General features: G+C 41.7%; 1 protein-coding gene across 3 annotated transcripts in view; it reads left to right on the top strand.

Annotated features, from left to right (window-relative positions):
* ctif (CBP80/20-dependent translation initiation factor) overlaps positions 1-24310 on the top strand; it is a 42090-nt gene extending 17780 nt beyond the window's left edge. The window contains exons 7-13 of one of the 3 annotated variants that reach the window (XM_070850784.1): positions 1532-1608; positions 4822-4902; positions 8566-9166; positions 10459-10758; positions 14534-14689; positions 20689-20742; positions 21337-24310. In XM_070850784.1, the coding sequence (XP_070706885.1) occupies positions 1532-1608; positions 4822-4902; positions 8566-9166; positions 10459-10758; positions 14534-14689; positions 20689-20742; positions 21337-21558 (1491 nt within the window). In that variant the 3' untranslated portion in view covers positions 21559-24310. The remainder of the gene's footprint in view (positions 1-1531; positions 1609-4821; positions 4903-8565; positions 9167-10458; positions 10759-14533; positions 14690-20688; positions 20743-21336) is intronic. The other 2 variants (XM_070850786.1, XM_070850785.1) reach the window with 2 other exon arrangements.
* Positions 24311-26246: the final 1936 nt, after the last annotated feature.

Genomic DNA, 26246 nt, shown 5'->3' on the forward strand with positions numbered 1-26246 from the left:
CCAGTCTTAACAATACCCGTTTGTGTGAATGCCCACGCCACAATGGCTGTTGTCTGGCAGCATTTGTTGCTAGGATACATTGTTTACAGTACCCTTCTGTCTTTCTATTTTTGTTGCTGATAATTTCAGCAGTTGCTGATCATTTGCGTCAATGATATAGAGAATCAGAGCAAAAAGAAAAGGAAATTTTATAGACATCGAAATACAATATTGAATTGAGCTGTTGACTGTTGTACCCAAGCAGTCCAACATTATAACAGACAAGGAAAACCTCACCATGAGGCAATGATTTAAAAGAAAAAGGGGAAATAACTAAAGTCCTAAAACTGGCACATATCTGGGTCAGCTCTGCTTTGTGCAGTGATCAATGTGTCGCCACATTAGACACTAATTTCTGTCTGTCTGTGATGCTGATCAGGACAGATCACCAGACGTCAATCCATTCAATTTTTGTTTTCTTTATTTGTAACGGCGTGGCAGGCGGTAGACACAGCACACAGCTCTGTGCTGCGGTCTGATACAAAGTGCAGCTCTGGGGACAGCTGAAATAGATCTCTCTTTCACAATCAAAACTATTCAATCAGCTCCTCATCATTGTAAATGTATGATTGCTTCTGCCCCTAATAGCTCTCTGCCGTCTATCATCCCGTACGAGGCGCACCGTTGAAGAAACGGCCTAGGTTTTGACTTGTGACTAGGTGTAAGATTTATCCCCAGTCTTACTGAGAAGAAGGTTTAAGTCCTGTTGATGCAAATGGTGCAACTATTAGGTCAGACTCAGAATGCAAAGTTATAACCTACGTAGCGTAAGGCCAGGCGTAAGTCCTGTCTGTGTGTTTTTTTTTGGAGAAAACAAAACTAAATGATGATGATTCATGGGTGTCAGAAATCTCAGTTCGGTCAGCTCTGCTTTGTGCAGTGATCAATGTGTTGCCACATTAGACACTAATAGATACTGAGTATCTATTGTGTATAGAGAGGAAAGAATAAGGCAGTGATTTCAGACTCAGCCACACACCTGCGTAATAGTTGTCTAGTTATACTGTCCACTCACCAAAAGTTCATCCACACCTACCGGCCAATCGGAACCAATCATTCTTAGTGGCCATGGTAATAGTGAAGTCATCTTGTGGAATGGAGCAGGACGCTTGACATTTGTTAGACATGAAGATGTATTCATACAGTCTGTTATACAGGGGCCATGAGGACATTTGTAGTTGTAGACTATAATGCCAGCATACATGTCAGGGTATAAAGTTCCCATCACTGCAGCCTGCTGGTTCAGCAGCAGTGCACTGAGGAGGGACAGCATACACAGACACAAGCTCGCTGCAGATATCTTTGGCTAAATGAAATCCATGGAGATATACAGTATTTCCACTGCTGATTTTAGGTAAACGTCTTCCTCAAGAAAAAAAAAGCACTTTATGTACTTTTTCTTAAACAATGGTGAAGAATTCCATAGATGTTTTCCACAGAGTCATCTGTGCTGGTCTTGACAGCAGCCATATCTATGATTTGTCTCCAACAGGTCTTCCCACCCCTTCCCAATGAGGCTGAGATCGCACACACCAAAAAGCTCTTCCGACGCAGGAGGAACGACCGACGGTAATTACACATGCACGTGTGCGCACACGCACGAACACACACATACTTTAACTCTGTGACGGGGAATGTTTTTCTGTTGATGTCAGATGTCAGTGCACAGCCAGTCCTATAGCCTTAACATCTCTCGCCAGCCAAAGCAATATCAAGACAGGAATGTGGGCTCCACACATCACTGCAGACAGGAAAAAAGAAAGAAAAAACACTGAGCAGACATTCAAGGTTTTTCACATTTAATAAGTCACTCAACAAAATTTAAGCCAGTTATTCAGTCACCCATGTTTACCTACAATACTCAGTTATGGATTATGGATTTATTTGTCATGCTTTGCAACATTTAACCTATCATCCAGTCCCAAACACTGCCACTCTGTCACCAAATTTACTGTACTGACACATATGCTCCAATTGTACACACACTGAAATCTAATTTCACCCAAGTCTGACTTCATTGAAACCAGGTCCTTAGGAGAAAAAAAAAAAAAACATCTCTCTCTCATTCTCTCGCTCCCTGCCCTGATGTCATTGGAAAACTGCTCTTCAGTTGCTAAGAGACAGGCAAAGAGAAAATATTTGGGTTGTATTTGTAGTTGAAAAGAGGAAATTTTAGTTATACCAAATGGACAAAAGCACTTTCATCCTTGATTTTAAGTACAGAGAATAATTGGTCCTGTCCAGAGGTATTGTGTTTCTGTGCGATGAGCACAGTGCAAGCCTGGCAAGACGAAAAGAACAAAAAATATGTTCTTGGACTAACAGTTTGCTCAGGTTTCAGTCTATTTGTTTTGTGCACTTGAAATATTGACAAGAGTTTTCTTGTATGTTGCAAAATTAGCACTAGAGTTTGTGTTTGAGCACGTGTGTATGTCTGGTGTATGCACATGTGTATGTGTGTGTGTAGAACAAGGTTATTATAGTCAACAAAAACCTGCAGTCTGATCTCTGTCCGAGCCGAATGTGCTACTGGGTTAGCTCAATGAACGACCCACTGACTCACATGCACACGGCTGTCCCTGCTTCCAGAACAGATAACAGAGAAGCTCAGATTAGAGGAAATTAGACAGAATTAAACTATGGCTGACAACTGGCAAACCATTCATCAGAGAGATCTCTGTCTAACAGGAACTCTGTAGTAACAATTACAAAGGGAGACAGAAGTGAGGAGAGTAGAATAGAATACAACTTTATTTCCTAGAAACGTCTGTCCATCTTGTGGTCAATAAAGCATACACACACACACACACACACACACATATACAGACACATAAAAGTTGACAGCATAAATACACAGATTGATGGAATGCAATATAAGAAAAAATCCTTTAGGAACAAAAGATTCAGAACTTAGCCCATTGCCTGTGTGATAAATGACTTATGTTCTTTGTAGCCAGAGACGCCCTGTTACAAAGAGTACTAGAGTGTACCGTCAGTAACAAGGTTAGCTAGAATGTCATCATAAGTGCTAGTGTTAAAAGGCTTTCATGGGCTTTATTGCACATTTACAAGGATCCAGGAAAAAGTGATGTGAAGGGTCCTCGCGACTATCCAACCAAGCCAAGTGACCCTGCTGCAGAGCGGACTATAAAAGGTGTGGTATGAACCTGTGGAACCAGGTTACTGTAGCAGAGAGCTGACACAGACGATGGCTTCCACACCTGTCATTACTCCACACTGTCCTTTATGAGGCTTGGCAGGTTTGCTCATCATTAACTGCATATGCTTGGCTATCAAACATGTTGTACAACCAATAGACTGTACAACATAGTAAGAAACCCAAGAGATGATGTTATATTTGTGTGATATTTTTGGTTGTATTGTGTGTGATGTATCAACACAGTCAGGTGAAGAAAAGAAAAGTAAACTTTTCGGAAGGAGATGATGAAATGAGGAGACAAATATTGATCGTTTGACTGTGTATGCAAAGGATAGAGGGTTTAGTGTTGTATTCAATAAAGCTCAAGAAAAAGAAATGGAGTGCGACTTGAGGAAAAGTGTAGGCTGGCCGTGGCAGGAAGGAAAAGAAAGGGGAGGTATTGCATGTGTTTCTACTTTAGCATGCACGTCAAGCAGGGCTGAAATTAGTTGTGATTTACTGGAATGTGCTGCTTACTACCCTCCGTTCCACAACAGAAAAGGGGGACAAAGAAGGCTTTAATATGCACCTTCTTTGCCCCCTTTCTTTTTGCCCTTTTTAGATTATCTGTTTATCATCGAGGAGCTTTTACACATCTAGACATTATTCTGACTGTCCTGCTGGACATTTATTGTTAAAATCATCTTCAATTACAAGTCAAACACTAAGCCTACCTGCCTGGTTGTGCATGCAGTTTCCACATATTGTTGTTTTAAAGTGATAAGATGAAATAAACCAGCACTTCAATGTCATTTGAGCTGCCAACTTTAGAGGGATAATTCTTTAGGATAAAAGAGTTTGTGACACCAAATGTCACCACATGGAGTAACATGGTAAGTGTATATGCATTTTTGCACTCGAGTAAAAGTGCACCTACGGTTAGCCACCTTCTTTTCTGCTTATATCCTCTGGCCATGATGACTCGGAGTTATTGTCTGTAATCTTCAATTCACGGATGCATGTTTGCACACACGTTCAGTAAGTTCCTGAGTTTTGATTATCAATCTTAAAACTTAAAAAACAAACAGTGTAAAGAGTAATGCAAATGTTCAGTCAGGCAGCCAAAATCTGTCTCCCCACAGTCCATTAAACCAGTGTGTTGTGGCCCGTATGAAGCTTTGGCCGTGTTATTGACTGTCTAGCCTGCAGGCTTCTCTTCCCCCGGGCCAATCGATTTGCTAGTCTGGGTCAAACAATGGTCCAATGGGCCCATGCGTTCTCCATCCACACACAAAATCATCCACAGCAACAGCCATGATCGAATATTAGCATCCTACCTCCTCCCATGATCATATCTGACAATTCATTCCACCTTTTTAGGTACCACTTCCTGTAGTTCCATGCATGTTGTTTGAATGACATAGTTATCAACCTGTAGTCTTTTGTTTGTTTCCCTCTTTGCATTCCTGCTTTTTCACCCTTTCTATCTTCTGTAATCTGTTGTCTCCTTCACGCAATCTACAAAAATTACCCACCATTTTGGACAAATTGTTCTGCCACTTTACTCCACTCTTCATCTATCCCTCATTTTTCATTCCTTCCAATCGCCTGCGTTCTGGCATACCCTCCTCTCCTGCTTGTAGAGTGATTGATCAGTTCACCCGAGACCAGTTAACCATACTTCTGCCCACTGGCCCTGGGGGAAAGCGGCAAGTCTCAGCCAGGTTAGTGACGACATAAGCCAGATCCTGAAGCACAGAATGGGACCTGAATACATTTTCAACATCTGACACAGTGATTTGAATTCTTCTACTCAACAATGCTCTGTAAGGTTAGCAGGTAATTGGTGAGACAAGAAAGTTGGTTTTTTTCCATTAAATGCAAAAATACAAAAAAAAAAAAAAAAAAACCCAACCAGGCAACACCAAACACTGACTTAAATCTGATTACTACCATAATGTTACCAGACTCATCACCCCAACCAAAAAGTTTTAATTTGATCACGTGATTGATCGCACCAGACATAAGTAACAAGATACTGTGAGATTAAATTTCATCAGTCGTCCCATCATTTATCCTTAATGCAAACATCTCCCTGGACGGTCAATCTGAGCAACAGTGACGCTGCCGCAGAGCCACACGGTCATTAAACATGATTAACGTTTTATTACTGTCTCAGTTTCACCTCTACACATCACCAATAGATGAGGAGAAACTAACAGTCAGTGTAGAGATCAGATTAATCATCAAAGGAGTGAATGTGAGTGTGTAAGAGAGAGACTCAGACTGTCACTGAGCACTCAGCAGCTTTGCACAAGCTCAACCACTGGAGTCACATTAGACGAGATCTCACAATTTCTGTCACTCAACGGTGAGCTATTATACTTAATTTTATGATTGAGTAAAACATTGGTTACAAAGTGAAAACCTTGATAAGCAGCTCTATAGTCTTAAAAGTTTGCTGGAGACATTGAAGGACGCCTAACAGGTGGGTGTTCCGTAATCGTTGTGTACAATAGAAGAGCTTTGTTGGAGTCACGTGATGAAAAACTTGATAGTATGACGTGTGACAAAGGAAGACGTTGAGAATATTTGCATAGAGGTGGAGGCAGGCTGTTAGGTAGAGCAGGGAGTCAGAAGATAAACTGTCTCCCAAACTCCCCAAGAGAGTGGAGCAGAGGGGCCAGGCGACACATAAGCCAAATGGAAAAGACTATAAATACACTTTCATTTTCTCTGTGCATCTGCCAGCGTGCGCGCGCACACACACACACACACACTCTCTCTCTCTCATGTATAGCTAAAGAAAAGGCAACTGGGGCTTCAACTAATGATTTACCTATTTTATTACTGTTTAATGATTATTTTGCTGATTATGAGCCCACGTCTGAGATCTTCAAATGCTGCTAAAAATCCCAAACCCAAAGATAAATCTTCACATTGGAGAAGCTTGAACCTGCGAAAGGTTGACATTTTCACATGAAAAATTACTGAATTGATTAAGCAATTATCAAAATGGTTGCAGAATAAATCCCTACTGATTGACATTACAGCTCTCAAACAAACAAACAAGTCTTATTAGCAGATTATTCTGCCAAGACGTGGATTTTCTCCTCATTTGGTATTTTGATGATGTTGGCAGAGAGCTGCTAACTGGTCTGATTAGCGTTCTTTCTGTATGTTGATCTGTAGGGCAACTGTACAGCTGTGTCAGTCTCATGCATGCTGGTCATGCCGGTCTTTCATGAATGTAGCTACGTAATTAGCTGGTGATGCAGGAAGACAATGTCCCCATTTTTGATCGGCATCGGCTGTGTGTCACAGCAGCACACTTCTTTGAATCGCTGAAGCAGTCAGAGATGTGAGGGTCAATTCAGAGGTCTGAGATCTCACAATGTCCCATTGGTGTTCTCTTAGGTTGAGATCTGACACTGGGATCACAAAGTCATCCTGGAAGAAACCGCTCCCATCTTTGCACTGATTTGTAGTTACCAAGTTGGCCCATACCATACCAAGAAAAATGGCCCCTACTTGACTGGAAGAATCTTGTAGTGCGTTTATGTAGGTTTTTACTCACATTTGTTACTCACCTTTATATGTCAAGCAATCCAATCCAATCCAACCATACCCCAAGCTTTGGCCTCAGAACTTATCATAGGTAAATCTTCACTAGGGTAGTATTTATTTCAGAGCAGTTATAATAAATTGAGTAAGACTGGACAGGTATTTGTAATTGTGTTCACCCATTGAGTGATATATACATACAGTACACATATATATGTTGCTGGAGTTATGAGTTTACCTCTCCTTTCATCACCCATGCCCGTTTTCTACTACTTTATAAATATTCTTTGTAATTGCTACAGTAAAATCCCTCTGCCAAGTATCAGTGCTGTAGTCGGTCTAAATTTCTGCAACATTTTTTTAAACCTGTACATGTGATTATATTTTTAGTTTTTAGTTCAAAGAACATTTCCGAGGTCATCCTCATATTAACTTTTTTGGGGAGGAATGAACATTTTTACAAAAGAGGTTTACAAAGTTAACTTCTGAGTGCAACTGTGCCAAGTGGTTCTCTTTCACAAGGTAGAATAGTTTATGTGCTTTTGTAACGCAGCCTCAAAAACGTCTGGCTTGCTAATTCATTTTTTTTCATGTCAAATCAAGGTATTAAAAGTTTGCTAAATTAAAAAGTGCAAGGAAAGGCTTTTGTGAGGAATGATGAAACCCACATAGCGGTGTTGTTATAGATGACCTTGTACAACTTTTAAGAAGGTCGGCCTTCTTTGCTCGTCAATCCAGCCTCCACAAGGCTTACACAACGTGGTGGATGTCAGATTTCACTTTTGTGCTTTTTTTTTTTTTTTTTGCTGTGCTTTCTTTCTATTAAAGACACACTGTCCCTAGTATTCAAGGAGGGAGAAAGGCTTCACTGCAAGGACCTGTGGAAAATGTAATACCTTTTTTACATACAAAGAACCCCCCTCCACCCCTCGCTGCCTACCATACAAACTGTCAATTTACAGACACACTTAATATGATTAGTTATGCCATGCTAATATAATGGTTGTATTGCTTAATACAATGCTTTTCAGATTTCTTACTAAATCATCAAAGTTTTTACATTCTCTACAAGTCCTGCTGTCTGGACTTAAAAGTGATGCACAGTACGTTTGGTTGGTTTCTGCATTTTCACATGTGTTTATGTGTGTATGCCCTAAAGTCATTTTACAAGTTTACATCGGTCAGGACTGAACAGGGTTCAAGGCTTACATATTTATTTATTGTTTGAACAGGCCTAGATTTCCTTAATTTGCAGATAATGCATATCAGGCATTTATACACAGCCTGCAAATTTGACAATGTGAAAAATGCTTTCAGAGTTGAGTGCATTTGGACAAAGGTGTGCTAGCTGCTGCTAGTTTACTTTTTTGCGAGTTCACAAGCTCAGGCGGATAATAGGTTGCCTCCTCGGTGCCAGGGTGGCTAATCCCCTGGACCATATGTCAGCGGCTTGTCAAGCCCAGAGCCAGTGCAGGACCAGCACGGAGCAATGCAGGACAGGAAAACACAGACACACTGTGAATCCACATGTAAGCAGTCATTGGGCTTTTGGATTTTTAGTTGCTAAAATATTGTCAGTAGATGATAACTTATTGTTTGTCCTAGCAATATTTACAGAGTAACATTGGTTAGTCACTGTGACCAGATAAGGAGTTGAAGATCAAACAGAAAACTATAGTGAGTTTGGGGTTTTTTTTGGGGGGGGGGGGAGGCTGCAGACAATCATGGTGCCACATGGGGATGCTCAGAAGGGAGCAGTTTAAGGAACAATCCAGCTGCTGCTACATCACAGCCAAACTAACTGACACCTGCTCTAATTCCAGGAGACAGCAGCGGCCTCAGGGGGGAGGAGGAGGAGGAGGAGGAGGAGGAGGAGGAGGAGGAAAGAACCAACCTCAGCTTATACAGCAGTCACCACAACATCAGAGGGATCAAACCCAACAGTCTCCAAACCAACAGCACCACAATTTTACAGAACTGGGAGATAACAGAAACAATAGTGCTGGTCGGCCACCTCGCCAGTATCAAGGAGGACATGGGCAGCGCCAAGGAGGACCCTCACACCACGGATATACCCAGAACCGGCGTTGGCACCACAATCAGAAAGGTCAGGGGCATGGACAGACAAATGCTACAGGAGATAAAGGAGCACCCCCAAAAACAACCAAAGACAGAGAGACTGAGAATGTAAAACCAGGTGACGAGCAGATCAGACCACCACACGACTGCAGCAGTATGAGTCCCAATGAATCACCAAGATCTGAGTCAACACCCAATACAAATGCCTTCCCAGATCTGATGGTTAATAAGGAATCTCCCAACCCACCAGGAAGTGGAAAGGCAAGCGAAGGCCAGTCGGAGCAGCCCAAAATCAGCTTGCTGCAGTCGTCAAAAGAGAGGCTGAGGAGGAGACTAAAGGACAAGGTAGTGAAAAGCTGCTTAGTGCCTGTCAGTCAGTATTAAGCCAATCAGGACTTGTGTATGTGTACTGACACGCTAACATTTAGTGTTACTATTACTATATAATTGCTATCATTATATCCATGCACACACATACACCGTCATTAATATATAGACAAGCAGACACACACTTTACACTTACACTGCATTGCTTTAATCATTTATGTGCTTAGCATTCAGATTGACACACTCAGACCGGCAATGAGAGGAGTACATGTTCTCACTAAGGAACTAAAGCAGCATTAGCTTAACAGTTTTTGATGTTTTCCACTGTGTGCACTAAACTGGAAAGTCAGCCAACTGTGTTGCTGCTCTCAGCTTCCTCTTTCTACAGCTAACTCTTTACCACCAGGGGTGGTTTGATTTGACAGCACGGGACTCCCCAGCAGGCAGCAAGGCAGGAATTAATAAACATGTCCTCAGTCACACCAGTGAATCAATGAAGCCAGTCTAAGAGCCAGCTTTTGCTTGATTATGGTGCAAAGAACCCAAGCAAATTATGTTTATTTTGCAATTTATTTGAGCAGCATTTTTTTCAACATTTAACAGGATTTCACCTCAGCTTCCCTGATACATGCATCTACCCAATTCATGTTAACTTGATGACTATATTACATGATGTGCTTTGTATCCTAGCATTCTTTAAGTGGTAAAATTCATACAGATCACTGAATCAAAATAAGCATCTGGCATATTGGGTGCATGCCTCAAGCGACTGAATGGGTTTCATGTCATGTTGATTATGTCATGTGCTCTGGACATAAAACTTTCCCCTTCTGCTACTCTAAGTGATAGAAGCACAAACCAACCTACATGTTGACAGTTCAATTATATGAAATAAATCTTGAAATAATGCTTACACTTTAATTTAATTAACGTTTACACAATAATCAGTTTAAACGCAATTCAAATGAACATGTTTGGAATGTGACAGACAGATTATGTAGATGCATTTCATTGACGCCTCCTATCTGTTGTACGCTTTGCTAACTAGAGCAACCACTCCATAAGGAATAAAATGTCACCCTACAAACGAATGAAAGAACGAATGAAATATATGCTTTCTAAACTTTATCTCTCTAATTAGGCCTAACTGCCTTATGAAGCATAATACATGTGACAAATTAGCTAACATCATTCGCTTTTTTCTTTATAACTGGTAAAACCTCTTACGTCCTGGACAAACCTATGTTGAAATTCAACACTACTATTACCAGTCACCCACCACCGATGTCCTATCTTATCTCCCACCTCAGGAAGAAGCACGTGTGGAGGCGTCAGGCTCCGGATCACAGAGCATGGACCGGCTGGTGGACCTTCTCAACAGCATGAGGAGCAACAGCAGCGGGGTGGAGCAGCAACTGGCCTCTTTCATGGAGGAGGCTCAGTGTTCGGCGCGGTCCGAGGAAACCCTGGCTCAGGTGGTCAGCACCATCTACTCCAAGGCCGTGTCAGACAGGAGCTTTGCCGCCACGGCCGCCAAGCTCTGTGACAAGATGGCACTGTTCATGGTAGAGGGGACCAAATTCAGATCTCTGCTCCTCAACATGCTGCAGGTGAGAGCGTTGGATTCAATACTTTATTTGTATAGCACTTTTTAAAATACAGTTACAAAGTGCTTCACATATAGGACAGAATAAACATACTAGTGCTAATATTCAAACGTTCCTACACACACACACATGCAAATGTGTAGCACATAGACAAAAGTAAAAGCACATGACTGAGGGAGAATATGAGGGAGAGAGTATGAAATCCTAACCTATAGAGACAGGTTTTCAGCAGCCACTTGAAACAAGCCACAGATTCAGAAGATTTTATGGCAAGGGGAAGGCTGTTCCAAAGTGCAGGAGCTGCAAATGTACGATCCCCTCTGGAGTTAAAATAGGAACGGAGAACAGATAAAAGGCCTTGGTCAAATGATTGGAGTGGCTGCCAGCTAGAATAGGGGCTCAACAGCTCTGCTATGTATGCACAGCCAGGCCATGCAAGGTCTTGTATGTGATCAGTAGAATTTTGAAGTCGATTCTGTGATTCACTGGAAGCCAGTGAAGGGCGGCAAGAGTTGGAGTGATGCAGGATAGACGACTAGTTTTGATTAACAGCCTTGCTGCTGCCTTTTGGTCTAACTGATGACGAGCTAGAGTGACTGAGTAATACAAGTGGGAGAGGGAGAGTTAAAGGGGGAGTTAAAGAAGTATCAGTGGGAGAAGTTTTTTTTTTTACATCCAATTTATCACAGAGGGTAGGCAGTCATGAAGGATGGCACAGTATATAAGAGGTAAGAAATATCTCTACAGTAGTTTAGCACATACCCCAGATATACCATATATAATGAGAGCAAAATAGGTTTGACCCTTGTGAGATCCCACATGAGACAGGAGCGAAGAGAGATACACAATTGTTAATATGAACATTGAAGTGTCTGTCAGACAGGTATGAGTCAGGTTTGGTCATTTAGAAACATAATCTCCGTTACACGTTTGTCCGCAAGTGATCTCTTCTAACCTTGTCTTTCACCTGTAAAATGTCCTAGGCAGTACACATCTTAGTCACAGTCCTTCTTTGTATGTCAGTACAGTATTTCCATTTTATGGCATCCTGTCCTTCTACCCAACTACATTTTAGAGGGAAATATTGTGCTTTTTTACAGCTAGAATTACTAGTTACTTTGATTTTTACATATTGTACAAAACATCCACTCAACTTGTAAACTAAATGCCCTGCAAACTCTCACCAGCTCCTAGACCCGTTATGCAAAGCTCTGCTGTGATTTAATTAATAAAATAATAAATAAAGTAATAAAGCTGCTGTCTTGATAATGAGCTGAAAGAGCAGCTCCGACATGGTTAGAAAATGAACACTATGATACAACTGTCTCTACTCCTGTCTGCAGCACCACTGTTTTGAATCTCAAACGATAGCGTTTACTTGAGTTTTGAATCAGAAAAGTGTTTCGTTTTCTGCAAACAGCTTTAGGCACTTTGATATTTTTTTTAAATGACACATTCTGATGATTGCTCTCCAAAAACAGTTTTGGGAATCAGCGTGTTGGCTCCATTACAGCTTGATGTGGGATCTCATACTAGTCTGCAAATGAGCAACAGTCGACTTACAATTAAGTCACAAATAGTCCTGAAACACTAATTGCCAGAAAGTGATTTGTTATCACAGTTTCTTAAATGTGAGGATTTTCGTGTCAGAACAACCAATTTAAAAAAATCAGCCTTGGTGTCTCTGGGAGATTGTAGTGGAATTTTCCACTGTTTGATATCTTAGACTCAATTGCTTGACCAAACAAAAAATGAAATAATAATTATGAAGATTAAGCGATAATGACCCTGAAAATGTTTGTATCTTTTGGATTAGACTGCCTTTTCTTCTTTTATCAAAGTCTATTGCTTTACCTTTTTAATCCCTCCTTGTGGAGCTTCCACCCAAATATCCTAAGAAACACATATAGTTATAATACACATGTTCTAGCAAAATCCACTCCCTGTTTCAGTCAACCTTAGTTTTATGAGAAAGCATAAATATCAGGTGGAAGCCAATTGTGTGTGTGTGTGTGTGATGATGTAAATGTCAGTGGCTAATCTTAACACCCAGGGGAGAGAGACCTGAACCCCCCCCCCCCACCCCCCTTCCATCCCTTCATTTAACTGCATGGTTCCAGTCTTGCACCCATGATGAAAACATCCTCTCAGCCATTGTATATTTCACTACCTACCTCTCTCCCCCTCCTCCTTCCTCATGAGCTCTCTATTACTGTGCTCCCCCAACTTATCGCCTCCCCTCACCCAGAACGACATGGGCCAGTGCCCTGCTGCTTCAGCCCCCCGCCCCCCGCTCCATCCCGATAGTCAGACAGCCTCACCGCAGCAGCAGACAGTCCAGAAGTAGAAGTGGGCAAACAAGACATACGTGCTGTCTTGAGATTGCATACAATGTCTAAATGTTAACCCACCTGCTGCCTGGCTGTGTCTCCTTTTCCCTCCCTTCACTCCTACTCCTGTGTCCTTCTCCTGCAGATGCTCTTTTTGACTACACTCCTACGTTCTCCTTTTTCTCCTCCCTTCTGTTTTTGTGCTTTTCCACTGAAACGACTTTCTTTAGATGTTGAGATTGATATCCCTGACCCAGCAGTATTGAATGCTGCCTTAATCCTTTTCCACAGCTGTGTGCTCCCTCCTCTTCTTTAATTTCTCACGTTAATACCCACTTCCCAGCCAGCACAGACCCCCTCCTTGTCTTTGACATTTTGGCTTTTTTGCTTTAAAACATTTTAAATGTCATAAGTGGGCTCATGAAGGATGTCATTAATGATGTTGCTTCCAGACCCCTGGATTTCAATGTGGGGCAATTAGTCTGTGACCGCTCTGCTTATTAAAAAAGAGGCATGGGGGGTTGTTGCTTTGATTAAATGTAGCCAGACTGTTACCTATGAAAGATGCCGTTTGTTTAGCACTGCTGAGAAGAGCATGTGGGCTCGCTAGTGCTGTTGGCACCTACCTCATCATCGTTTTCCCAAATAAGCTTGTCTTTTCTGTTGCTAGCGCTTCCATCCTTTTTTCTCTGCTTTGCTGTGTGTATGTTTCTTACCATTTTGCTGGCTTGTTATTGGTGTCAAATTCTCTGGCAGTGACTGTCCTTTGAGGTGTATGAAAGGTGTGTGTAGTTGTTTTTTTAGTGCATGGAGTATGTTTGTTTTTGACAGTGAGAATTAGATGGCTTTTTTTCTTTTGGATCCATTCAAGGCGGAAAATTCCGTGTATGTCTGTGTACTAGCAGGCCTTCAGTGCAGTTGTACGAGTCTGTGAGAATATAAGCCGTTCGTGTTTCCAAGGCACTTCAGTCCACAGTAACAGCAGAACGAGCTGCTGTGACTGTTAATAAAGTTTCTGTTTAACCTGCCGTGTAACATCTTTACAAGTGCGCATTAAGCATTAACCCATATTAACCCCAACACTTTCACAGCACTGACACAGTTCACTACCTTTCCCTTTCAAACCAAATTAACATATTCTCATCTACTTCATGAATTTGTTTAATGTGGTTTTTCAACAGTTTTTTGGCTTTAAGTATTTTAAGCTGAGAGGTTAATATGTGTGCCACCTACAAAAACTCCTCTCAGAGAGATAGCAAAGATGTTAATGGTGATTATCACCACAGCTGATGAATTTATGAAACACTTAAAAAAAAACACTTACTCACCACCTATTTAGAACTTGTATTACACATTGAAAAAAATCTGGATATACTGTAGAGTTTCAGTGTGTTCCAAACTTAATATCATTCTGTATGTGTGTTTTTCTATTCCCTCTATCCTCACAGAGGGACTTCTCCCGTCGAGAGGAGCTCCAGCAGTCAGATGTGGAGAGGTGGTTAGGTTTCATCACCTTCTTGTGTGAGGTGTTTGGTATCATGAGGAGCAGCTCTGGGGAACCATTCAGGGTGCTGGTGTGTCCCATCTACACCTGCCTACGAGAGGTCTGTATCCAGATGTGCATGTTTGTTTTTTTTCAATCAGTGAGTATGTCAGTAACCAATAGATCAACCCCACCCCGTCTATGTGTTCCAGTGAGAGGAAAGTATCCAGTTGTTTGTTTACTTTCCCCGTTCAGATCGATTTGTGCACCAAGCCGGAGTTTCCTGTTTTTGGCCAGACAGAGTCTAGACTCTAGACACCACAGTGAGGGTTTGGTTAGTGGTGCAAACAGTCAGGACACCATTAGTTCCAGGAAAACGCATGACCTCAGGTTCACTTCTCATCAGCTGGTCATGGTCTTTTGCACGCACTCCCATGGTCACCATGGAAACCGTATAGGGTAGGCAAAGCACACACACTACGATACAGAAGTGGTTAACAACAGATGGAATATTGAAAGGGGAAGGGAGTGAGGGGAAAAAGAGAAGAGAAGAGGTGAGAGGAAGCAGAGGAGACTGTGGTCAGGTTGACAGTTACTGCAGCGGAAGTTTACTCATGGCATGACAGGTAAGAGAAGGGAGAGGGAGATGACAGATCCTGGGTGAGAAAATGGTTTTTAATGTGTAGTTTGAGAGGTAAAGAAGAAATAATGGCAAGGTTGGGTCACCGCCCTCGTCCACACCTATGGCGGCACTCAACACACACCCTGCATCTCACTAACAAACACGATCAACTCAGAACTAATGCCATCCACACCCTGTCTGAGCATAGGCTATTATCTCAGCAACATGATCAAGGGTGTGGACTTACAGCGTTACCAGTCGGAAATGCACACAAACACACCCCCCATATTCCAGTATCAGCAGCGTCACATTTAGCCTGATAATGCCTTGGGTCAGAACACACCTCGGAACAATGTCAAAATATTTTTATAATTATATGTGTGAATTTGTGAGCTTGTGTTTGTGGTGATAACCTGCGCTTGCCAGTATGTTTGTGGCGGTGCATTTTGCAGCGTCTGTGCTGTGGTTGTAGCCAGCAGAACAGGGTTAGGCAACTACTGTGATGTCCTAGCAAGGTAATACGTGACAGCTGTGCATATAGACAGAGTTAATGATCTCATCCTTTCATGACTCACACAATCCATTTGTATGTTTTAAAATGCCACAATCCACATAGATGCACTAAATTAGATAATCCCTGACTAATGCCCTACTGTATTCATCAGCCAATCACTGTCTGTCAGTTATTTATTGCTAGACAGGTCCCCCACAGTCCAATATACACGCTTTTAGCCCTGTTTTTGTTCTCAACCATCTCCTGAAGGAAACATCTGGCTCTTTAATTGCTAAATGCTCCACCATGCTCATCAGCTGGTTGCAAGTAGCGTACAGTGGTTTTTTTTCTTTGAGCAGTGAGAGTAAATTGAAGGGCCGGGCAGCTAAACAATGAGCTGAAACTGACTGCATCACTGTCATGATACCTTGTTATTATAGTGTGTCCCAGCACACACTTCAAAATGAAGCTTCTTCAGTGAATGTTTTAGGCTCACTATATGACATTTTGATGTTTGATGCTACTGTTTTAGCACATTAATGTGGCTACATATTGTAAATTGTTAAGACACTTTGTGGTGACAGATAAAACCAACTTTTGTTGAAGCAAAAAGACCTGCAGTTAACCCATAGAGACGAAGCTGCACACTGCAGAAAGTGTGCAAATACACTGCATCTGGTGGTGACCTCAAGAGCTATTTATATTGTGCCTTGGTATCCTTCGTTAATCAGCATGGGCCCTCATCGAAGAAGATCAACTCAGAATATATGGTGTATTAGGACACTGATTATGTACAAGCAAATCTCCTTTAAAAATCTTCATATTCTAAGCACCAAGCTATTGTGATAGTGTTACATTTTACTTTTTTTGTTTTATAGCTCATTTTTGAGAAGCACTACTGCAGTGGCAGGATAGAAAGTAGTATTATTATGTAATGTAACTAAGGGAAGTTGTGGTCATGACGCTAGATCTGCAGTTGCTATGCAACTCCAGTTAAAGTCGAAGTAGTCATAATTTTAAATTTGAGCACTCTGTGTGTCATCATCAGTATCCTGATGAAACATGTTTCCTCTCAGCATTGGTACATCCTTGGTTTTGTTTTTTAGTCTGCAGCATTGATGGCAGGTTTCAACATAAACAAGTAAACATACGTTTGAGGGATGAAGCCAAACTGACAGACAAACCCTCAGCAGAAAATTCAAATGAGTAATGTTTTTCTAGTTGACTTCATTGAGTCAATTAAGGTATTGTTGCCATGTTGGATTTCTTTCGTCCGTTCAGTGCTTGCAGGGGGATCACAGCTGTCCTAGTTTATGTTGCTTTTTTAGGTTCTTGATCTTGTGTCTTTTGAGTGAAAATACTGTACATGGAAATCCAAAAGACTCCCAAGGTTTCCCAGTGCAGCAAGCTTTCCTTAATGATGTAACTAACCAGAGATCTGGCTGTTTGCACACAGGGTCTCAGTACAGAAGCTGCAGTCTCACAGAAACAGTTTTTCTGCATGTTATGGTGAAGGAGCATCAGGGGAGACCCATCACAATGGAGAACAGACAGAGGAAAAAAAGCTTTGGCAGTTGATAGAACTGATCATAGATTAGACCATCTTAAAACATATTGAGCAAAAACTTCACCCTTGAGTCCCCAGAGAACTCATTATGAGCTAATCCTACTTGTCACATAGCTCTCCTACTCTGAGAACGTCAAGATTTGAGTTCCCACATCAAACAGCCACACTGTCACCACGCCCGTCCAGGCATACTGACGAGCTGACGTCTGCACGGCTGTGCCTGAATGATATGTGGAATAACATTAAGCTTACAGTGTGGAAATAACAGGTCAGCTGGTATTGAATTCGGATTGTAGCATCAGATGGTGGTTATCTTTGCTTTTTTTTCCAGATTAACATTTAGACATTCTTAAAGCATGCATTTAAGCATACTTTAGTTTGCCTGTGTGCGGCATTATACTACAAGAGTTAAAATTCGTTTAGACTTTGGTTGAGTTATTTGGCATATTTGCATGCAGTAAGTGCATACACACATGCCAGTAACAGCAGCTTTTTTGGCCAAACAAGCGATGATCACAAAATTGACAAGTCACCCTGTAAGATAATGTTGTGGACTTGTTAGCAAAAAGTATTTACACATCCAGCAGTTATGGAGCAACATTATCATGCATTTGGAGTTGAATTTGATGATGAATTTAAGTCCAATATTGCCGCTCTTTAAGCTTTGATTTTGGTCTCCACCAACTCGTGATGAAATATCTGGCTCCTGAGCTGCTAAATACTCGACACAGTTGACCAGTTAACTGGGGGTAGTGTACAGTTCTTAGAGCTTTTTCACAGAAAACAGCTGCTTGCTCTGGCCAAAAATTACACAATGAGAGTGAATTAAAATGGTAAAGTTGTGGGCCAGACAGCTTAATGAGCTGAAAACTCTCTATAAATCTCTGTTAAGCAGAGGGGAGCTGCAGTCAGGTGATAATTCTCTATCACTACCTGTTACATTGTCATTTGATACATTATTATACATCAGCTTAAAGTCATATTACTATTACTATTCAATTTCTGTGTATCCACTCCATCATCTCACTTATTTTTTGCTTAACCGTGTGCCTGTACCCTGGATTTATACCTTCTTTTGCTTATATAGACCTTAATCAACCAAAAACACTCCCACCTTCAGGTTAATTTAAGTAGCACTTTGGAAACAGACTTGTGGAGGAAGAAAACTGCTTCAGAGCTGGAAAAGGAGTATTTAACCAAATTCCTCTGCTGTAATCTGACACTAGATGCTCATGGTCTAGCATTGGAGGCTCTGTCGTTCTACCGTCCTTTGTTGCCATCCCTGCATTGTTTGAAAGTACCAGTTGTATGCACATCTGTGCATGGGGCCCAGTGTTGAGGGGGAAAGCCAGCTAGCATGTTTACCAGCTCCACAGTTTGTTTTTGGCTACACTGTGTGTACAGTATGTGTGTGGGGGATATACAGTGTGCATAAAGCAGGCCTTGATGGTTAGCTGGCTTGCCAGGATGAAAGCCTGGTGTGTTGACTTCCAAGATTTAAAATGTTAATGCAGGAAATATTTACAATCGGATTAAGTCTTTTTCTTTTTTCCTACTCTTGTGAACTGATTAACAAACACAAACACTTGCATGTGCTTAATCTCCCCACCCATGTGGCCTATTTCCAAATATATAAATATATTTAATTATCTGCAAGCCTTGTTAGATGTTGCTCACTCACTATGCGGGCCTTTTTCATGTTAATGCATTTGGATTTTTCTTTGCTTTAGTTTAAACGGTCAAAACTCAACAAGATTTTAGAGAAGACAACGTTTCACAAAATATGATGACATTTCTAGGGCTGGGCATGAACATTCAACTATTCAGGGTGCCCTGGTAGCTCACGTGGACTCTCTACTTCTACTGTCTACTATCAAGTGAAGCATAAAAATGCCCCACAAAAAAACAATCCTTTGAAAAAAGAAATATTCGACTTTTCTGATTCTCATTTGTTGGTTAGGTATTCAGTTTAATTTTCTTTTTTTTTCTTCAAATTTACATTTGTATATTCAATACAGGAATAAAACACAATTAAACAGACAGTTTTGCTATTTATGTTACTCATTATGTGGCCAAAATTGATCAATCCATCTGAGGAAGGCAGTTTCAGCCTATGGTGCTTTCCCTGTGCAGATCTGTTTTCTGTCCCCGTTAGTAGCAGCCAATTCTCTCGTTTGAATACTCTCAAATGGTGTACTGGCCATCTGGCACACCAGGACCAATCCTGGTGGACCATCGCATCGGTGAGCCAGTGGACCATCAAAAAAAATAAATAAATAAAATCTATAAAATGGACTTAAACCGACATCACAGAAGCTAGTGTGAAGTGGAACCGATCGGCACATTGGTCAAATCCATGCTAGTGGCACACGGCGCTGCCGAGATAAAAGATGCAAAATCAACTCTTACAACAGCAGACATGAGAGTCTAGCGAGACAGAGTATAGGCTTTTCCAGCGTGCATTCACAAGTTGTTGTTCCCCATTAACTTCTCATGAGTTTCTGTGATGTCATTTTTATAACGAGAGCTATATGCAGCTATTAAATTGTCTGTTGTTAAACGAGTCCTCCAGAGCTTAAGTATCAGCAGGCTTCACCTCTAGGGCATCTATGATCAAGTTATGTTTGTCTTTATTATCAGTAAAAGTCGTATCGTAAGTCGACATGCCTCTTTTACTGTTTTATGTGGTGTTGTCTTTTGCAGGGATTTAGCAATTTTGATGGCAGGGCCCCTTTTCCCACGTCATGCAATTGTTCCACCAAAACAAGTTTACCCCCCCAACGCTACCTTGTAAGATTGCCTTATGTGTATCCTGGGCTTAGCGCTGCTTAAGGCAATTGTGATTGGTATAAAGACATACAAACGAGTGCTTTTTCTTTCCTTTGTACCAGAACGGTAAAGGGTTGAGCCACACCTTTCTCCAGACACTGAGTGTGGAGAGAGGGCTGGCAATGCAAGACTTTTAATAAAACAAACGAGGCAGTGGTATACCACTCCCTGCAGCTCCCATGTGAGGTAGAGGTAGAATTACTGTTTTTCTCAAGGGACTCTGGTGTAAGGATGGACCAATCCCACTTTTTCAGTCCCAATACTAATTCTGATGAGTTTCAACCAATGCCGAATACTGATGCAGTGCCAGTGTGTAATTAAAGTTGCATGTCTCACTGTTTGGAAGAGACTGGCATGTATGTGTAGGGCAACATTAGGCTTGACTTGATATTGCTTTCCTAACTTGGTAGCACAAAATTAAAACAAATGAATTAAGTGACTGGAAAATAATGTTTGCGTTCGCCAACACATAGCCACCAAAATGTCATCCAGTTTTGTGAAAATGTCGTGTTTTCTGAGATGTTGTGTTTTGACCCTCAGGGCCACCGTATTTTGCTTTGCAGTGTCCTAGTATATTCACATAGCATCTGTTTTTTTTTTCCCCTATAGCTGTTAGAGTGCACAGATGTTAAGGAAGATGCAGTCCTCTGCTGTTCAATGGAGGTATGGAACGAGCACACGCACATGCACACTCACACAGACGATTTTAAACTGTAAAAAAGAAAATCAACAAACATGTGAGAAACAAATTCTTATTACATGGCACTGGACCTACTGAAACCCATGAAGCCAATGTTTTAATTCAGTGGACATTGCTGGAATACTCAACTGTGTTTACAACCTCCAACACATACTGTATATTTAATATTCTAAAGCAGTCCCTCGAGGGTTATGACAAGCGTAGTGCAGGTGAATTTCAGTAGAATTATGGATTCAAATCAGACTCGGATCATTGTACAAGAACCGAAAGCTCTCATCCACCAGTGATGATATGAATTTAAGACCAAGGTAAAAGAACAGAGAGAGCAAAGACAGGTCTGCTCTGGTTGGCGAACAGTTGACAGATGCTCACAAACACAACAACATCCTTACAGCCCCATACACACACACACACACACACAGCTCTGTGGCCAGAGGGTGTGTTAAGCTCTGTTGTCTGACTGTATCCACAGTAACAAGGTGCTATACATTGTGTCTTACTCAGTAAGAAACACACACACTTTCTCTGACCTCCTGCCTCCCTTCTCTCTCCATCAGCTGCAGAGCATGGGGCGTCTCCTGGAAGAGCAGCTCCCAGAGATGATGACAGAGCTTCTAGCAGCTGTCAGGGACAAGATGCTTTGTCCTGCCGAATCTCAGTTGACCCGCTCTCTGCTCATGGAGGTCATCGAGCTGCATGCACACCGCTGGAGCCCCCTGGAGGCTCTCACCACCCAATACTACAACCGTACCATTCAAAAGCTCACCACCACTGCCTAGGTGCCAGCTCCCCCAGGAGGAGAGGAGACAAGCACCCCTGATGCCCCAGAGGAAACATATTTCAGTTGAGCATCAATCCGCTCTTCTGGTTTAACCAAAACACAGGAATTTAATATTAACTTACCTAAATAAATACATGTTAATGTGGGTATTGAACTTAATTGTGCAGTTTGCTAATGACTCCACAATACATGACCACTGCCACAACCAAACCATACACTACCCACCAAACAGGTAGCCCTGAGCCATCAAGGCAACACTACATGTGGCGTTCAAAAAATGAAATGTGACACACATTTGAGAAAACAGTAATGTATATATGGCCAGTAGGGGCGTGCTCGGCCACACCGAGTCTGGGGGCTCAGCTGGCTGTGTCTGTCGAGGGATAAAGGGTGGAACAGACGAGAGGGGTCACACCAGGGAGAGGAGGAGAGGGCAGCAGCCTGCCCGTAGGGAGTAGAGAGATCTGTACTCAAAGATGAATGAAGGAGGGGGTGGGGGTGGCCATGGTAGTCTGTGTCAGTCTCGTCATTGTGTTCATTTGCCCACCACCCTCCCCTTTCCTCCGTCTCTTTCTCCTCCCCCTCCTCTGTCTCTCCGTAGCCCCTGAGGTCTGTGTGGCTGATAAAAGAGAGAGGAGGAGGAGAGGGCGGCAGGGAGTAGACACGGCGCTGCTGTCTGTCTCGGCCGTCTGCCCCACCGGGCCAGGGACCAGGTCAAAGGGCCGCGCTGTGGAGCTCCCCAGCTCCCACAGCTCCTCCCTGCCTTTGTCTCCCCAATGCACCCCCCGCCCCCAGCAGGAAGCCTTTTTGTGGGGATGAGACAGCAGGCCTGCTGGGCTGAGGATAAGGATCAGGCTGGCTAGAGTAGGGTGGCAGATGGCTGCTTGAGCCCATGTGAGACGACACACTTCTAACTCACCCCTCTGGCACCCCATGCTCGCGCCAGTGTCACCAACAGAAGCAGTAGAAATGTTGCAGTGGTGGGGGGCAGCATTAGAAAAGCATTCAAACAAACTGCTGTCTGATAATTATTTTGTTTTCGTCCTACAGGGGAATGTCTCTTCTCCTCAGTTAAGCCGTGCATGTCCATGATGTTAACCACATCGTTGATATTCTAATATTTTTTTTATCATCATTTAGTGTTTTTAATGTTTCATTTTGAAGTCTTGTTTTTATGATAAAATGTATGTATGTATGAGGTATTAGTGGTAGGCCTTATTGCACAGGTTTGATTTGTTTTGCACTGTTTTGTGGCGATTTGCTTTAAAGATTCAAGAAAACCGCAAAAGTTTGAATTTGAATCAGTGCTTGTGAATTTATATTAAAATTCTCAGTAGTGAGAGAAATGGGTTGAGCATAGTGAGGCATTTTAGGATGTTTTAATGGACTGGTGGCCTTGTCAATTATCCATTTTTATAGGAGCTCTCTAGTTTCAGGGTCTGTGGCAGCAGAGGGCATGCAGAGGACTTAACAGCTGGACTTCATCACATCATTCTGTTGCTGAAGGAAAAAAAACACATTCGAAGAGGGCAAAAAAAGTGATGTGACGACAAAAAAAAAAAAAAAAAAAAAGCATGGCACAACGAGAAACTGAAGTGAAATGCTTCTTAAATGATCTCCTACTCAAGCCATCCTTTGCAGTGGACATTTTGCAAGTGTTTAATATCGCCCGTATATGATCTTGCTTTGTTTTTAAGAAAAATGACAACTATTAACCTGTGTTTGAAGATGACAGTGATGAAAAGAAGAAATCTTATTGTATGACCTCATTAGCTAGTCATGTCACCCTTATTCCAGCTAACATGTGAACTATGATATTGACGTACCAAGCCAATCATGTACCACTTGTAAATGGGCTACATATATATAACTTCCATACAGTATATTTACAAGTATTTAAAACATTGAAATAGAGGGTGCAACAGAGATGTTACACACAGGAAAACTGTGGTTGTGTGGCTAGAGGTTGGCCTTCCCATGCATCTATCAGGAAGTAGCTCAATGTTTGGGAGTAGTCACACACATGCACATGCACACATACAGACGTAGTTTCCCATTGAATCTCTGTGGGCAGTTTTAAGTGTTTTTATATTATTTTCTCTGTCTTGCATCAAGAATTAAGATCCTGTGTGGTAGAAACACACCCCAGAAGACCAGTTTGATGAGAAAGTTGATTTAAAGCTCTCAAATGTTTTTTGGAGGTGCAGCCTCATTGTCTGTAAGTTTGTCTGCTTAAGTGATTTTTTTTGTCTTTTGGTGTCTTTATTTTATGTCTAGGTTTCTATTTAAATTATATTTAGCTCATTTATATATATTTTCCCATCTTGTGGGTTTTCAAGACATCTGAAACAGTTGTGATACCTAGCTTGCTGGCAAGTGTGTAAGTGTGGTATTACTGTGTTTTAGTTTATGAAAAAACAAACAAAAAAAACCCATTGGTGAGTTTCCATTATGCAACGAGCGACTTGCTCTCACAGCAGTTGGGGGCAGGTGGGGATCGCCCCCCACGTCTGTGGCACTGGAGTCTTTCCACCCCACGTGCCCTTAGACCCCTCTGCTGGGGTCACATGACTCACTCGACAATTGAATGAGATGCACCTTAATTTGCATATTCTCATAAATTCTGAAAAACGAGGCTCTAGTTGGCACACAGACAAGCTGTAGATTTGCAGTAGTGGGTCATCTGTGAACTCTTGTTTGCTTTGTTTTTCTAAGCAACTGAAAAATAAACTAACAGAAAAAAAAGATGTGACGGAACAAACTGGTGTGTTTTTCTGTCTGTTCACTTATCAGCACAGTCACATGGAAGCCAGCGTGGAATCGCAAAGGGAACATGGTGGCGCACACAGTTTCCTCTGCATTACCAGACAGACTGCATAACTAATCTTGGCACCACAGTGGGTCATTAAACTAACAATTCAAACGTGCACATAGGATCTCCTCATCTACATGTCTTCGCCTTTACATTGCCACACACTGAACAGACCACACTTCAGAATTTTGACACCCAAGTCTGTCTTAGTGTTGCAGTATGTCCTTGGCTAGTGATTTGCCTTTGGTTAGCCCTGACACATGCCTGGGGCTCCCCAACTGTGGGCGTCCCAACGGGAGCCCTCAGTTCTGGGTTTGCCTCCCCACTGAGGATCCCATGCCTAGAACCTATAGGACGTCCTTCAGTACTCGTCCACATATATCAACGCAATCCCATGTGTCAGAATATTTAAATGCATTTGACGGTGTGAAACATGCTTTAAATTAGCCATCAACACCATGGCAAGCTTTTTTTTTTTTTAAATATTCTCTGTAGTGTCCTTGACAGTTATGAATTTTTGATGATGGTTTTGTTTCATTTAGACTCACAAGACAAAGACACCACTCTTTTTCCACACAGTGCAAATAGGAAAAATATACAGTAACAGACCAACTCGTGCAGCAAAAGCAGTGGAAAGAAATAAATCATTCAGCTGGTCAAGTGGAAAAAGAGAGGGAGAAGGAAGTCAACGGGAAGAAATGGTGACAGACGAAGTATAATAAATGTAGGAGGAGATGTGTAATGATCGATCTATCTATCTATATATAGAGAGAAATGATAGAATGGGACAGTATGGAGGAGCCTATTGAGGACTAAATGCAAATAGTGGAAGAAAGGCAGAGCTGGCCATGGCTGACAATTAGCATCACAGTTAATTTGGCTCTGTGCAGTGAAAACAGACAGTTGAACAGGCATATTAGGCCTTAGGGATAATGTCTTGCTGGCTGGCTTTGCTGCTGGAGCCTAAACTGGTAAGATACAGTAGCTGGGTCTCCACTTTAAAATCAGATCACATTATAACAAGATGGTATTATTTGTCTGCAATTAAAGTTACACGGAGAAGGAAGAATTATGAGACGGATGTAAAAGGACAATGGACTGATGTAAGCTGCAAATATTTTGAGCTGAAAGTTCAACAATAAAAACGGTTTTAAAAAAAAAAGATTGATATGGACTAGAACTGAAATGATTAGTCAGTGAATCAAAGGAAAAGGAATTAATTTTAATTTTTAAACAATCGCCACATTCTCCAATTTCAGCATCTCAAATGTGTTTATCTCTGATATCTTTTTGTTTTGGGCTGTAGAGTTGCAAAGTGGGAGGATCTGCTGATTTGTCCTCCATTGTGTTGTTCCATATTAAACTCTTCTTGAAACAATGTCCTTCATGTTCCTCTGAATACTGCAACATGTGTATGTGTTATGTCCACCAATTTTAATTACAAAAACAATGTTTGTTGGTGGACACGTATGCATGAGCCTTGTCTGAAGAAGCCACTCAAAAGCCCAAATCTGAATGGTGCTGAATTTTTTTTTTTTTTACACACACACACACACACACACACACACACACACACACACACACACACACACACACACACACACACACACACACACACACACACACACACACACACACACACACACACACACACACACACACACACACACCTTGCCAAAATGCAACTTGGGAGTCGTAGTGAAATCATAATCCAAACCTTTTATGCATTCAGGGTTTGGCTTTTTATAAAATTAGCAGATATTTTTGAACACAGTTATTTATCTTTTTTTCAAGGACATGATCAGCCGATTCATCGGTAATGAAAATAATTGTTGGTAGTAGCCCAAATATGGACTACAGGAGTCACTTTAATC

The sequence above is a fragment of the Pempheris klunzingeri genome, chromosome 19 (genome assembly GCF_042242105.1).
Source record: "Pempheris klunzingeri isolate RE-2024b chromosome 19, fPemKlu1.hap1, whole genome shotgun sequence".
NCBI classification, from domain to species: domain Eukaryota; kingdom Metazoa; phylum Chordata; class Actinopteri; order Acropomatiformes; family Pempheridae; genus Pempheris; species Pempheris klunzingeri.